The following is a 14964-nucleotide window of genomic DNA, read 5'->3' as shown; positions in this document are numbered from 1 at the left end:
AAAACTCTTTGGTAGTTTTCAAAGAGTTCCTTGTCTCCTGAGTAAGTAGACACAGACAAGCAAGATACTGAAGATCTAACAGAGTTACACAAGTATACCTATAGAATATCTTTCACCTCTGAAACTGTTAGTTACTCAGTAGTGTCTGACTCTTTGAAACCCCATGGACTGTTGTCCGCCAGGCTCCTCCGTCCATGGAATTCTCTAGGCAAGAATACTGAAGTGTGTTGCCATTCCCTTCTCTAGGGGATCTTCTACAGTTACACAGATCCAAAAAAGTACAAACACTCTAGGCATGTGTGTCATGATAAGGTCAGAGCACTGGTAGGGAAAAATTTTAAACCCTGAAATATGGAGTGAGTACATCTGGATAAATGCCCTGGCAGACTTTGATTCTACAGACTCGTGAACATCAGTAAGAGCTTGAACTTTCTCCTGCTCAAGGAGCTTCAGAGGCCTCACTTCTGCAAGGAAATAGGTCATCTTTTTAGTTCAGTTCAGTTCAGTTCAGTTGCTCAGTCACGTCTGACTCTTTGCGACCCCATGAATCGTAGCACGCTAGGCCTCCCTGTCTATCACCATCTCCTGGAACTCATTCAGACTCATATCCATCGAGTCGGTGATGCCATCCAGCCATCTCATCCTCTGTCGTCTGCTTCTCCTCCTGCCCCCAATCCCTCCCAGCATCAGAGTCTTTTCCAATGAGTCAACTCTTCGCATGAGGTGGCCAAAGTATTGGAATTTCAGCTTTAGCATCATTCCTTCCAAAGAAATCCCAGGGCTGATCTCCTTCAGAATAGGCCTGGACTAACTTTCTCTTGCGCATAACTAGAGTAGAAGCCCAGCATAATCCCTGGGATACACTGGGCCTGATAAAAATGAAAGAGACTATATACTAAAGTAATTGTGAGATTTTACTGTCATGTTCTGGCAGGAGCCATGAGACTATTATTGAAGGGAGTGTTCATGCATTGTTCTCTTCATTCCAAAGGGAATCTTAATGACAGTTATTTTTAATTCTCAGTCAGTTAAATCATGAACTCTGTTTCATTAGTGTCAGTTTCTGGAGATTTACCTTGCTTCTTTATTTAGAACATCTTTGCCTAGTTCTCTGTTGATGCTCTGTGTTGGTCTGTAAACATTATACCATGCAGGCATCTCTGCCAGTCTTCACAGATTGGCCTTACACAGGAGGGGGTCCTCACCAATAAACCTGAACAGAGGTTCTGGAGACCTCTGCCAATGGTTTCCCTCCTCGGAGGAAGCATGCCTCTTGGCAGTGATTTTTGTTTTCTCACTCTGTGGACAGACCATGGTAGGGTATGTGGTGAAGCTTTGGCATCTAGAAGCCCAAACTGCCATCTCAATTGTCCCCCAGCACCTGGACTCTATCAGAACCATCACATCTCCTGCCTGGTGAGATAAGGACTAGTTCTTTGGGAATCCTCTGTGAAGTTGGGATGCTAGATTCATAAATTGACTGTTTTCCTTTACAGGTGGAAGCTGAGAGCTGGAATTTTTTATCCACTCATTCTGTGCTGAGTTATGGAGAATCAATTATATAACTGGCCCAGCTAACTGCCTCTGTCTTCCCCCAGACAGCCAGACTGTGACAGACCTGTCAGAGCTTCAAGACTAGCAAGACCTGAATCTCCTTGCCTGATTTGGTGAGTTTGGTTTTTCATCCTCCAGGGGTAAAAGAGATTTTCAATTGGTTTCAGAGTTCTCACAAAGAAAATCTGTCCACAAATTGCTGTTAAATTGGTGTGTTTGTTGGAGAGCAATGGTCCAGGGATTCCTCTTCTCATGTTACTCAGTCACTTTTAGCATCAAGTAGTGAGGTAAGCTGTGACGTGAATGAGTCTTGAAAACATCAAAGAAAAACTAGTCTAAAAAGACCACATCCTTGCTTCCCTCTCACTCCCGGCTCTAGGCAACCATTAGTCTACTCTACTTCTAAGGGTTTGCCTATAAAGGACATTTCATACAAGTGGACTCATGTAAAGTGTAGTTTTTAGTGACTCATTTCTTTAACTTAGCCAAATGTTTTCAAGATTCATACATAGTGTAGCATATGCCAGTACCTGATTCATTTTTACTGCCAAATAATACTCCATTGTATGGATATAGCATGTTTTATTTATCCATTCACTAGTTGATGAACATTTGGGTTGTTTTAACATTTTTAGTAGTATGATGAAAGCTGCTACAATCATTTTAGTATAACTTTGGGAGTGTACACGTGCCTTAATTTCTTTTGAGGATGTATTTGGAATGAAGTAACTAGTGCACATGGTAATTCTATATTTAACATTTTTGAGGAACTGCCAAAATTTTCTCCAAAATGTTTACACCATTTTGTATTCCATCAGCAGTATATGAGGGTTCCAATTATTCTACATCCTTGTCAATCCTTGTTATTTGTCACCTTTTTGATTATAGCCATCTTAGAGAAATAATCATAATTTTTATGGGACAATTTTAGGTATAGTATAAAACTGTTTCACTGGTAATTTTTTATGAGCATTCTGGTCAATAATATGTTATAGGTTATTTTGACATTTGTGAACTACTAAGCATGAATGGGGCTTCCCTGGTGGCTCAGACGTTAAAGCGTCTGACTACAATGTGGGAGACATGGATTCTATCCCTGGGTCAGGAAGATTCCCCTGGAGAAGGAAATGGCAACCCACTCCAGTATTCTTGCTTGGAGAATCCCATGGACGGAGAAGCCTGGTGGGCTGCAGCCCATGGGGTCGCAAAGAGTCGGACACGACTGAGAGACTTCACTTTCGCTTTTCACTTTCATGCATTGGAGAAGGAAATGCCAACCACTTCAGACACGACTGAAGTGACTTAGCAGCAGCACAGTTTAAAGAAACAGGCTACCAACATGCTGTAAAGAATCCGAGCATTGAGTTTTAACAGCATCACTCTGGATGAACTTGAGGATGCACTGAATGCAGAAAAAAATCTATATGCTTCTTTAGGAGTAATTTCAAAACTATTGCCTAGAACAAGAAGAAATATTTAGTCTCTTGAATTGGGGAAGAATACTTAAGATTAGCCATCAATAAGTTTGGGATTCTGAATTCAGCAAGAAATGCCCCCTTCCCCTTAACAGTAACAAGCAAATGTTAATTTGCTTACAATTGCAGTAAAAATTGCAAGCTTAAAAGACAATTGAACCATAGTTTAAGCACTTGGAAAAAACAAGTTACATGGTATATTACATAAAATTTAAAAAATGTGCTAATACTTTTATTTCCTTGGGTTTGAAAGTCAACTGTGCATACAAATGGAATTTCTTAGAGCGTTTGAATTCAAGGCTGCTCTATGTAGTTCTATTGAAATTGCCCTTCTATTGTTTTTTCCCTTTGGTATCTTATGTTCAATCTAGCATTTTATATTTATGATCCTGTCAAATATAATTTTTTATTCTTACATTTTCTCTCATTGGTTCAAATTCTTTCAATCATTATTTGTTCAGGGTGTCTCATTTAACAATAGTATAAATGACTGTCATTTATACAAATTGATACAAATGATACAAATCATTATATAAATGACAGTCATTTATAAATGAGTATAAATGATAGTATTATGACTGTCATTAACAACCCATTTCAATTAAAGTAATCTCTTAACAGTAATCACCATGTTTTTATATTTATTTCTTCACTAACAAATATATATTGCCTGTATCATAAAGTATTTAATGATTTTTATATGTCTATTTTGCTGAGATCGCTAATTATCATATGTTATAACAGCATTGTATAAATTTAAAATATATTATCATTAATTTTTATGCATCAGTTATGATTCTAAAATAAAGTAAACCCATGTATTGCATATGTATTCAAATTATATTTGCATTATATTTGAAAGCTGGATTACTTATACAATTCTAAAATCCAAAAGTTCTATGTGGAGCTAACATTTTGGAACCTTAATTTTTTCATGGCCTCTTGCATTTTCTGATTTCTCAAGGTGTAAATAATAGGATTCAATAAGGGTGTGATAACGGTGTAAAATACAGCAAGGACTTTATTGCTGGCAAAACTCTTGAAAGGCCAGGCATAGATGAAGATACACGGCCCAAAGAACAGACTGACCACAGTGATGTGGGCAGACAGTGTGGACAGGGCTTTGGAGAGGCCTCCAGATGATCTTCGTTGCACAGTGGCCAGGATGACCGTGTAGGAGACAAGCAGGAGGAGGAAACAGATGAGTGACAGCAGCCCACTGTCAGCAATGACAAACAGTTCCAGGGTGTATGTTTCCACACATGCAAGCTTAATCACAAGGGGAAGGTCACAGAATATATTGTCTATGATGTGGGGGCCACAGAAAGGCAGGTTTACTGTTAATACCATCTGACTCATTGTGTGTGTAAAACCAATTGTCCATGAAAGTATAACAAACCTGTTCAGCAACCTGTGGTTCATGATTTTCCTGTAGTGCAGTGGTTTACATACGGCCACATATCTGTCAAAAGCCATGGCTATCAGAAGAGTCATCTCAGCACCTCCAAACAAGTGCATAAAGAACATCTGAGCCATGCATCCCCATATAGAGATGGTCTTGTGTTCAGTGAGCAAGTCTCTGATCATCTTGGGTGTGGTGACTGTGGAGAGACACATGTCCAAAAAGGAGAGGTTTCCAAGGAGGAAGTACATGGGAGTATGAAGGGTGGAACTGCATGTCACCGTGACCATAATGAGCACGTTTCCCAGCACAGTAGCCCCATAGATCAAGGAGAATGTCACGAAGAAGACAATCTGAAGTTCCCATGCTACAGAAAATCCTTGTAAAATAAACTCAGTCACTACAGATCCATTTTTCAGATCCATTTATTCAACACGGGAAGATTCCAGATGTTCTTTATATACAAAGAGAATTTTTTTAAAAAGCCACAGTTAGCACTGTCATGGGGTCGCAGAGTCAGACACGACTTATCAAATGAACTTCAACAAAAACACCAATATTTTTTGATTTCTATTTGATGAGTAACTATTGGTGATATGAGAATAGTCTTAAATCTCAGATCTTAATTGGAGCTGTTTTCTCAAATCCTTTTATCATCATTATTCAGTGAAGAGTTTGTGTGTTGTGTGCAAATGGTATGTTGTGGTTTAGAAGTAAATAGTGAAATGATTCAATCCTAATGTATAGATATTGCTTTGGTTGCAATATATCACACTAAATTTTCTTTGCTGAGCTTTTTAGATGTCATTCTTAGGATGTATGGTGATCAAAATTAATTATAATTATATGATCACTACGTGATAAGCTGTGTTGTATTTCACATATGTTAACAAGCTTTACTGTTATGAGCATAACAATCCCATTATTATAATTATCCTAATTTTATATTAAAGGAAACTTGGCATAGATATTTTAAATGACTTACTCACACCAGAATCTGGGCTTGTAGCAAAACACCATATTCCCTCCAAACATAAAGGAATGTATGTTTATGGTCAAATTATTAAATATTGATTGAATTATTATGCTTCATTTATATGAACATAACAGATATGATTCAACAAGTATTTGTAATCCTTCTATGTAATTAAATGCATTTTTTTTTCTTATACAAAAGGAATCAGAACCTGGTATCTCAGGAGTTTACCATCTAGAGATTAATTATCAATCAAAAATTAGCAATGAGACATGTAAGAAAATATTTAATTTAGCACATGATTTGTGAAAAATGTTGTAAGATTTTTTAAAATCGGCAACCAATTCCAAGTGTCACTTTTAAGACACAGCTTCAAGCTTGTTTGTTTTTATCTTCAAACCATTTTAAAAAGTAAAAATTAAAAAAAGAAGTACTCATGGTCAGTAAATAAAAAGGACAAGGCATAAAGACTGAAGATTTATAAGAAGAAAAGAATTGATAACAGTGAGTAGAAACAGTGGTGTATTTGGAAAAGTGACTGAATTAAGTTTTAAAGATGCTTAGGAAATGTTTGTTTTCCAATGACCTGTAAATCTATCCTTGTTTTCAGCTCTGCTCGGTCTCTTGTCGAAACATCTTATCACTGTTATCCAACCTTAATTATCTCAATTGTTATCTTACCTCCGATATTTTTAAGAAATAGTCAGTGTCTACAAACTAGGGGAAATAAAAGTGAAAAGTGATGTAGTTCCTGTAGGTCAACCTCCAGGAGTGTACAGAGTGGATGCTAAATGGTGTACTGTGGGCCGGGAGGGGCATGCAGAGGACAGTTTCCACACCATGCCTTCTCTAATGATCGTGTTACATGACTATCATGAGAGTGACCAGAAATATTGCTGTTGAGACTTTTGTGACAGAAATTGCAATAACTGCATGCACTTTGGGGAAGTGATATGGCTTGATAACTGTTAGAAAATAATGAATATGCCAGCTATAATTTGGGAACCAATACCCTTGACTTTTATTTCCCACAATAAAGTAAAAACAGAAAAACTTGCAAATGAAATTAATTTAGTTAAACATAATTGATTAAGAAAGATTTATTTGGGCCTTTTATTTCAGAGGGAAAGCTGGAATTTACTGTGTTGATGACTTTTCCTGCATTTCTGTCTCTTATTCCTCTCTTTCATTTTTAAGCAAGCTTTCTGAAAATATTTATTTGGACACGACTGAAGCGACTTAGCAGCAGCAGCACTTAGTATACCTGCTTCTATATTATGAAGGTAAAAAGACTATACAAATGAAAAGAAATAAGTTATCATATAGGTTAGACAAAAATCCTATCAATGAAGAAAATTGTCTTCCTCTTAAATAATTGCACATTTTGTTTTAGTTACCTTTAATCAATTTATGATGCACTTTGCAGGAATTTGAAGACAAAATCACAGTATATTAGAGTTAGGATGGAATTTTGTAATTATTTATTCTCTTTAGTAAATGAAAAATCAAGACCCCCGTAATTAATTAAATTTTCCCAAGTCTTAGAGGTAGGACCACCCGGACTAAATATAGTGATTATTAGGTGAGATGGTGTATGTATAAGCTCATGGCTGGACACAGAATGGGCACAGAGAGGGCATGTGTTGAATCTGAGTTACTTATATAAATCCTATATAATCCTGAGACTTTTCCATATAAATCTCTATTAGGAAAGGAAGGAGTCAAGACTTGTTTTAGTAAATTGTTGAAAATAAATATTTCTACTCTTGCTCATGTGTATATAAGACATAAATTACTTAATATAACAAAAAAGAAGGGGGTAGCAGAGGATGAGATGGTTAAATAGCATCACCAAATCAACGGACATGAATCTGAGCAAATTTCAGGAGACAGTGAAGGACACGGGAGACCTGTGTGCTCTGTGCGACAGGGTCACAAAAGTCAGACACAACTTAGCAGCTGAACAACAAACACTACAAGTAAAACTAACTCAAATAAATATTTTCTCCATGTTCATTATAGACATTTAAATAAACTAAGCATAATTTCTACCTTGACTAATTTCACCTTTTTCTAAAACTATACATATGTATCTTAAAATACAGATGAAACTGAAAAATATGCTTAATAATAGAAGCTGGACACAAAAGACTATATGCTTTGTAACTTCATTTATATTAACTGTCTAGAAAAAGCAAATCTATGAAAAAAGAATGCATATTAGTGGCCCTTCAGCTTGGGATCGATTGGAGATGGGTGTGAGTTTTCTTTTTGCAGTGGTGAAAATGATTTAAAATAAGATTGTGTAAAATAAGATTGTGGTGATCCTTGCACAGCTATGTGAATAGAATAATAATCATTAAAATGTGTATTAAATGGGTGATTTTATATTAGGTGATTATATTTAATAAAACCGTTATGCATTTTTGCTTTTATTATTAAATTAAAATTATCTTTAATATTTTAATTTAGTGTTTTTAAATAGGGAGTACTGTCCAGCTGCTTGTCCTCAAATATATTTTACCAGGAGACAATTATTGTCACACTGCAATCTCGTACAATCTAGCTTTAAACTTTTCTTAAAGTCTCCTATCTAAATTTATTGTTTTGAATGACATCTGTTTGGAAGCTTGCTCTTCTCTATTTTGTTAAATAGTTTTCTTGATTATTATTACTATTTTGAACACTCATAATGAGATTCCTGAAGTATTCACTTTTTCCTTTATTCTCCTGAAGATGAACATTCTGTAAGGGCTTATTTGTCTCTATTCTTTAAAATGCCCTATGTATATATGGAATAACCATAAGTTTCAAACGGTGATTTTCTAAATATCTAGTTCTAAATACCTAAATATCTAGTTCATTAATTCTCCCTTGCCAGCTTCTTTTCCAACTGTAATTATGATATTCTTATTTATATATCCTGGGTATACCTGAAATTTATTAAAAGAAATCTATCCCTATACTGCAAAAAATAATATGAGTTTCTAGCTTTTCCACTATTTTCAATGATAGTATGAAATATCTGGATGCTCAGGAATTTATGTTTCTTACTTTTATTCATCATTCTTAATCACTTACCATATACCACCAAATTTATTTGCAATATCATTTTGAGAGCATATACCTTTTAAATTTTCATGGAAATTGTTGATTATAGTCCATTGTAAAATAAGTATATAATTCCATGTCTTGAAAACTGTAGTATTTTCCTTCCAGTCAACACGGAATTAATTAAAATGCCATCTTCAGTGTACTAAATTTGTAATGAATTAACCCTCTATAATGTTTTCACTTACTTGCTGTAAAGGCACATTATGAGAAACATATGTGTTCAAGACGTTATTCGAAATTAGAAATCTAATTTTCACTCTCTGTGATGCCCTTCATGTGGTTCTGGATACTGTTTTCTGCATCTTTTATAAAGATGTGAACCACTTTGGAGGCAGATTTTTTTGGAGCCCTGGGAATCCAAATTTCAGTGAGAGTAGTTAAAACGTTGGGGCTGCTGTGATAGCATGATCAAGAGAGATGTTCACTCTTAATTTCTGGTCCTGTAATATGCTTTGCTTTCCTTGAGCATTGGAATGATTAAAATAGTCATGAGAGTATTGGGTTTTTGTGATATAATAAGTGCAGACAGCTTTGGTTTAATGGACGCTTCCTTTTCCTCACATTATTCCTAAGCTACAGTCTTAGCTTCCTTCTAACAATTTTGTGGTATTATTTCAGATAAATAATCTCTAGACTTTTCTGACCATTACATCTTTAATAGAAAAATTGATCTATACATGTTACATGCTTACTCCTAAAAGTGCATATTATGTGCACATTAATATATTTAGGAAATAGAAAATTGTAAAGATATACTAAGAATAATTCAAATTAAATTACTTCAAACATCATATTACACATTAATGTTACAGCTAATTGTTTTATGGTCATTAAAATACTAATATTTTTTAAAATTTATTTACCTTGCTATGAGAGTTTCAGAGAATATATGGCAAAATATGTTTTCATTGTCATTGCCCTTTTTACTGTAAAATCTTACAGTAAATTATTCTTTTAAAAGAGTTTGCTTTTACAGTTTATCATATTGATCATCCTAATGTACTTTGCATAGCAGGCTTCACAGTCCATTTCAATAACTTGCCAACAATGTCGTGAGTAACTTTCAAATTGGTTGACATATCTGTATCTTATCTGCAAGTTCTTATTTAATTCCAGTCAAATTCACTATTCAACCAAGGGCTTACTGTAGATTTTTGTCATAGACTAGCTTTTATTATGAGTCCGTACTATTGATGAGAATTTGTATGTACAAGTGTTAAAATCTTTCAACTCTTATATAAGGCAAAACTCCTCTGAAGACATAATTTATTCTATCACTTAATTTGCAGATAATTAGATTCTGTGTGCTTTTCAATAACATTTGCTGATAAGGAATATATTTTATTTATTGTCATACTGCTCATCTTAGTCATTTTTATAGAATGGAAGAAAATACAAGTAATTTCTCTGTGGAATATGGCTTTTGTTCTTTTGGTATTAGTAAGAAATGGAAACACTTTTTACTACATTTAGTTAAAATTTAAAGCCTTCCATTGGTTATCATTGACTATTAATATTGCAAATAAAATTGCAGAGGTTTATTTTATGTTTTATATATTTAGCTTTTAGTGTTTTACTAATTTTGATGACTAGCTAATTTATCAAGGTACAAATATATATTGTCACATTCATTGTTAATAAAGATGGGAGTAAATCCGTGTTGTGAAATAATTTTTCTTAACTTTAAATATTTTGGCCAGTTTACTGTCAGTTCTGTATTCCATTGTTCTTTTATTAATACTTTGTGATTTAGCTAAGAAAAAGTTCATATTGTGGGTATAATTATCAGTTCTGTCATTTTATAATCATTTACATGAATTTTAAAAACAAGAATGATGTTCAATCCAAGGTTTATTCACAGAAACATTTTTAAAGCCCTAATGAAGTTGTGGAGGATGAATTGAGCTAAAATAAGATAATATAATCTTTAAGTATTCCCTCTCCTTTACTTTAGCACACCTAAGCTATTATACAGAGAGATAGCTATTTGTTGAATAACAATTTATTCAAAGCAAATGACCTTGAAGAGAACTGCTTTTGATCCTCCTCTGTCTTTGGTTAACTCACATTTTCTCCAGAAACTTTAAATGTCATATATCATGACCAGGCAACACACAGATTAATTGAGTACCTAAAATAATCTGTGTAGTAAATAATAACAAAACTTACTTATCATTTAATATTAAAAGACATAAATAGATATTCTCATTTTTTGTACCTAATTTAATGATAACAGTTAGCTTAAAATGCATGTACCCTGCTTAAAACAATGGGTTTGAATAACTTTTTAAAATAACTGGGACTACCCAGAGGGATGGTATGGGGAGGGAGGAGGGAGGAGGGTTCAAGATGGGGAACACATGTAAACCTGTGGCAGATTCATTTCAATATATGGCAAAACCAATACAATATTGTAAAGTTAAACAATAAAATAAAAATAAAATAAAATAAAATAACTGCTTAATTCAAGCTTCTCTTTTGTTTCAACTATGAATTCTGACCCAATAAAATATTCCTCCAGATTCCTCATTACTTATATAATATCCTTTATTCTTGATTAATTATGCACCCTAAGTTACTGGTCAGGGTAAAATTCTGTGATTCTCGATACATGCCTTCTCTCTTCTCAAATGTTTAATACTCTCAATCTATCTTTATTTAAACTACCAAGGAACAACAGTTGTCTTAGCCTAAAGATTTATACAAATCAAGACATTCACCCTCTTTTCTCCAAATGGAAAGACAAAATTCTGTAGGTTACTATGTTCATCTCAGTGAGGTATTGGTATTTTCTCTAATTTAGTCATAATCCCACATGAATATCCCATATCTTAGAGACAAAATTCTAAAGTTAACCTCCAACAACTCCTTGATAATGAACAACAACAAAAAATTGAAATCTGTCAACAAATACTATACATACACAATGACCATAAATATTTTAGGAAGAAAACAGTCTTAGTTTCTATAATCATCTTTCTACTAATGTTAAACTATTATAACATTTATTTATGGCTATCTTCTTTTACTACTAATCGCATTCTTCTTTTGTCTTCATCCAAGATCTCCATTGATGGTGATTCTTTTCCTGGTGGAGTGAATCAAATTCTAATTTGTATTAGGTTGTGTAATTTTCATACCTTTACTACTTGATATGCAAATACTGTGAGGCACCACAGAGAATCACATGAGTTTCAAACATGATTTTTCCTACCCTGCTGTGTACCAGTAGTATTAGTACACCTTGCTCAATGTATCAACCTTCTTAGTTGTTTTAATAAACTTTTTTCATTGAATTAGAGGCATAAGGAAACAGAAATTGTTGGTTTCTTTTTACTTTCAGATCAAAGGAAAATCATTTTAACCTTTTGTTGGGAAGATTTAATTACTGGGAACTATGACATGTAAAGGAGAGGACAGGAAACAAAAATCTATGAATACTAATTAAAATTTAGATAAAAATATTTTTAGTTATAAAAGCATGGATTTTGTAGTTACTTGTCGGATCTGATTCTAGGTCTAGTACTTAACTGTGACAAGTTTGTTAAATTTTATAATGTGCAGTTTTCTGGTGATAAATATAAATAATATTCTCTATCTTCATTGTGTGAGGTTAAGAGTAAATGCATGCAAAGTGCCTTAGACATGGTTAGAACTCAACCAACAGTATTTTAAAATCTAAGAATTTATAGAAAAATTTAAAATTACAACATAAATGGATGAAAATATGTTGGAATGATTTGCGCTTGGATGTACAATTCAGAATGCTTTTTTGCATGTATCCTTGTGTAGGGAGAAGTAATAATTTCCCAAAATATGACTTATGTTCAGTGTAAAATCTTATATCTGTGTCCCTGGATGATGATTACAATGACAACAACAATGATGATGCCTTTGATGATTGTAATATTTAAGTTAAAAGGCTGATCTGGAACTCACATTCTTGGTCTTTATTTTTATTATTGCTTTCTTCATGTCTTTATTCCTAAATGAGTAAATGATTGGATTTAAAAAGGGAGTGAAAATTGTATAAAACACAGAGAAGATCTTATCTATGAAAACATGGCTGAATGGCCATATATAGATAAAGAGGCAAGGTCCAAAGAATAATACCACCACGGTGATGTGGGCTGAAAGAGTGGACATGGCCTTGGAATATCCACTGGAGGAGTGATGATGGACTGTTATCAGGATGATGCTATAGGAAATGAACAGAAATATGAAACAGAACAAAGAAGCAGTCCACTAAATGCGATGACTAATAGGTCTAAGACATAGGTGTCAGTGCAGGCCAGTTTGATCACCTGAGGCAGGTCACAAAAAAAACTATCCACAACATTGGGACCACAGAATGGTAAAGTCACTATAAAAACTATTTGGCTAACAGAATGCACAAACCCAGTAGTCCAGGAGAAAAGTGCAAGTCTGATGCAAATACGGTGGCTCATAATGTTTTTGTAATGAAGGGGTTTGCATATGGCAATTAATCTATCAATTGCAATGGCTACAAGCAACATCATCTCACTTCCACCTAAAAGGTGAAGGAAAAAAATCTGGGCCATGCATCCTTCATAAGAAATGGCCTTATTTTCACTAATTAAGTCACCAATCATTTTAGGAGTAGCAAAGGAAGCCAGAGATATATCAATAAAGGACAGGTTGACCAGTAGGAAGTACATTGGAGACTGTAATTGAGGGTCCAATTTCACTACCAAGATAATAATGAGGTTACTTAATAAAATGGCTATGTAAATAATGGAAAAAAAGAAGAAAAAGAAAATCTGTAACTCATGAGACTCAGTGAGTCCCAGCAAAATAAATTCAGCCACTACAGAGTGATTTTGTTTTTCCATTTGTTTGGCTGTTGGCAAATGTTACCTAAAACAAAATCAAAATAGAAAGTCTGTTAGTTGAATTTGAAAGATAAGTGCATAGTCACTTAACTTTTTTTCTTAAAATTCACTGAAATGCTTAAAAAGGATACAAAAGAATTAACACTAAATCCGGTTTTTTTTGAAAGAGATAGACACAATTTCTTAACAAAAATTATGAGGAATATCTGCCATAAACCCAAGATGTTTGAAGAAAATTGAAACTATCAATATGTAACTCATATTTGGGCTTAACAAAAGTGATTATCTCAGCTGGTGAGAGAATATGCAAGCTCCTTGCCATTTTTTTTAGATTTTGAGAAATGGATTTATTCATCCTCCATAGATGAAAAAACAAGGTCTACCATCTTGAACTCTAATAATAGTAAGGGTCATGTAAGTGAATGACTTCCCTGGTGGCTCAGACGGTAAAGCGCCTGTCTACAATATGGGAAACCCAGGTTTGATCCCTGGGTTGGGAAGATCCCCTGGAGAAGGAAATGTCAATCCACTCCAGTACTATTGCCTGGAAAATCCCAAGGACAGAGGAGCCTGGTAGGCTACAGTCCATGGGGTGGCAAAGAGTTGGACACGACTGAGGGACTTCACTTTCTTTCTTTCACTTTCAAGTGAAAGAAAGGCCAAATGGTCTTCTAATTATAAGCAGGACTAAGAGAAATGAAACTGGGTAACTGGAGCATAGAGCATTAACAATCTAGAAGTCATTCTGTAGTTGCTGCTGAAAGTCAGGTGAACAGAGAGATAATAAACACTATCAGTCTTTGAGACAAATGGATCTATGGTTGACAAATTGAGATAGCTTCCCATCTTATTTTTTTCTGAGATGGAAGAAGTGTCCAAATATTTGAGTCTTCTCCCACAGGCTCTGATTTCCTCTGGGCCTATGAATTTAGTAGATTGGGAAGTTCAGTGCAGAGACAGTCTAAATGGATGCTTGCTGCTGGCTTATAGATCCCTGATAAACAAAAGGAAATCTGTTTATCAGGGAACACATCCATATTACTCTGGATGTATAAAGCAAACATTTGTGGAATGACATGCATTTACACATGAATAATGCTAGCCAGAATTTTTGAAACAAAATAATGAGGAAGATATACCAGGTATCTAAGAAGAGATAGTAACACAATGCATTGCTTTTAAGATATCTGGAAAAAAAAAAAAAAAAACCACACAGAAGAGTTTCTAGCCAAGCAAAGAAAAATATTTTTAAATATTTTAAGAATCCAGAAAAGTAAAAAATACTATAATAAAGATTTTCATCCTGTTTTCAGAATTAACAAGTATGTGCATTTTTATCATTTTGCTTCAAACATTTTAAATAAAATAAAAAATACTGGCAGAGGTAAAGTTCACTTATCATCTTACTAGTTTGTGTATGATATGAAAATGAATAAGTGATATCCTGTCATAACAACATTCTGCAAATGATTTTATTTTTACTGACAAACTGATATTCTAAGATTGTACAATATACTTGTACATATCTATTTACATGTGAAAAACTTTTTCAAGATTACATTACCAGAAGCACAATTACTAGTCATTTTC

At 34.1% G+C, this 14964-nt stretch overlaps 1 protein-coding gene and 1 pseudogene across 1 annotated transcript; both read right to left on the bottom strand.

Moving 5' to 3' along the window:
• Positions 1-3926: 3926 nt before the first annotated feature.
• On the bottom strand, positions 3927-4859 carry LOC139185142 (olfactory receptor 4L1-like). The gene has a single exon (XM_070796787.1). The coding sequence runs from the start codon at positions 4854-4856 to the stop codon at positions 3927-3929; it is 930 nt and encodes a 309-aa protein (XP_070652888.1). The 5' UTR covers positions 4857-4859.
• A 7577-nt stretch (positions 4860-12436) lies between these two features.
• Positions 12437-13374, bottom strand: LOC109564304 (olfactory receptor 4K13-like; annotated as a pseudogene).
• Positions 13375-14964: the final 1590 nt, after the last annotated feature.

This window comes from Bos indicus, chromosome 10 (genome assembly GCF_029378745.1).
Source record: "Bos indicus isolate NIAB-ARS_2022 breed Sahiwal x Tharparkar chromosome 10, NIAB-ARS_B.indTharparkar_mat_pri_1.0, whole genome shotgun sequence".
Taxonomy (NCBI): Eukaryota; Metazoa; Chordata; class Mammalia; order Artiodactyla; family Bovidae; genus Bos; species Bos indicus.
This window is presented reverse-complemented; position numbering and strand designations above follow the sequence as displayed.

Bases quoted from the DNA above. Each gene is read 5' to 3' on its own strand.
- LOC139185142 (XM_070796787.1), bottom strand. From the start codon at position 4,856: ATGGATCTGAAAAATGGATCTGTAGTGACTGAGTTTATTTTACAAGGA.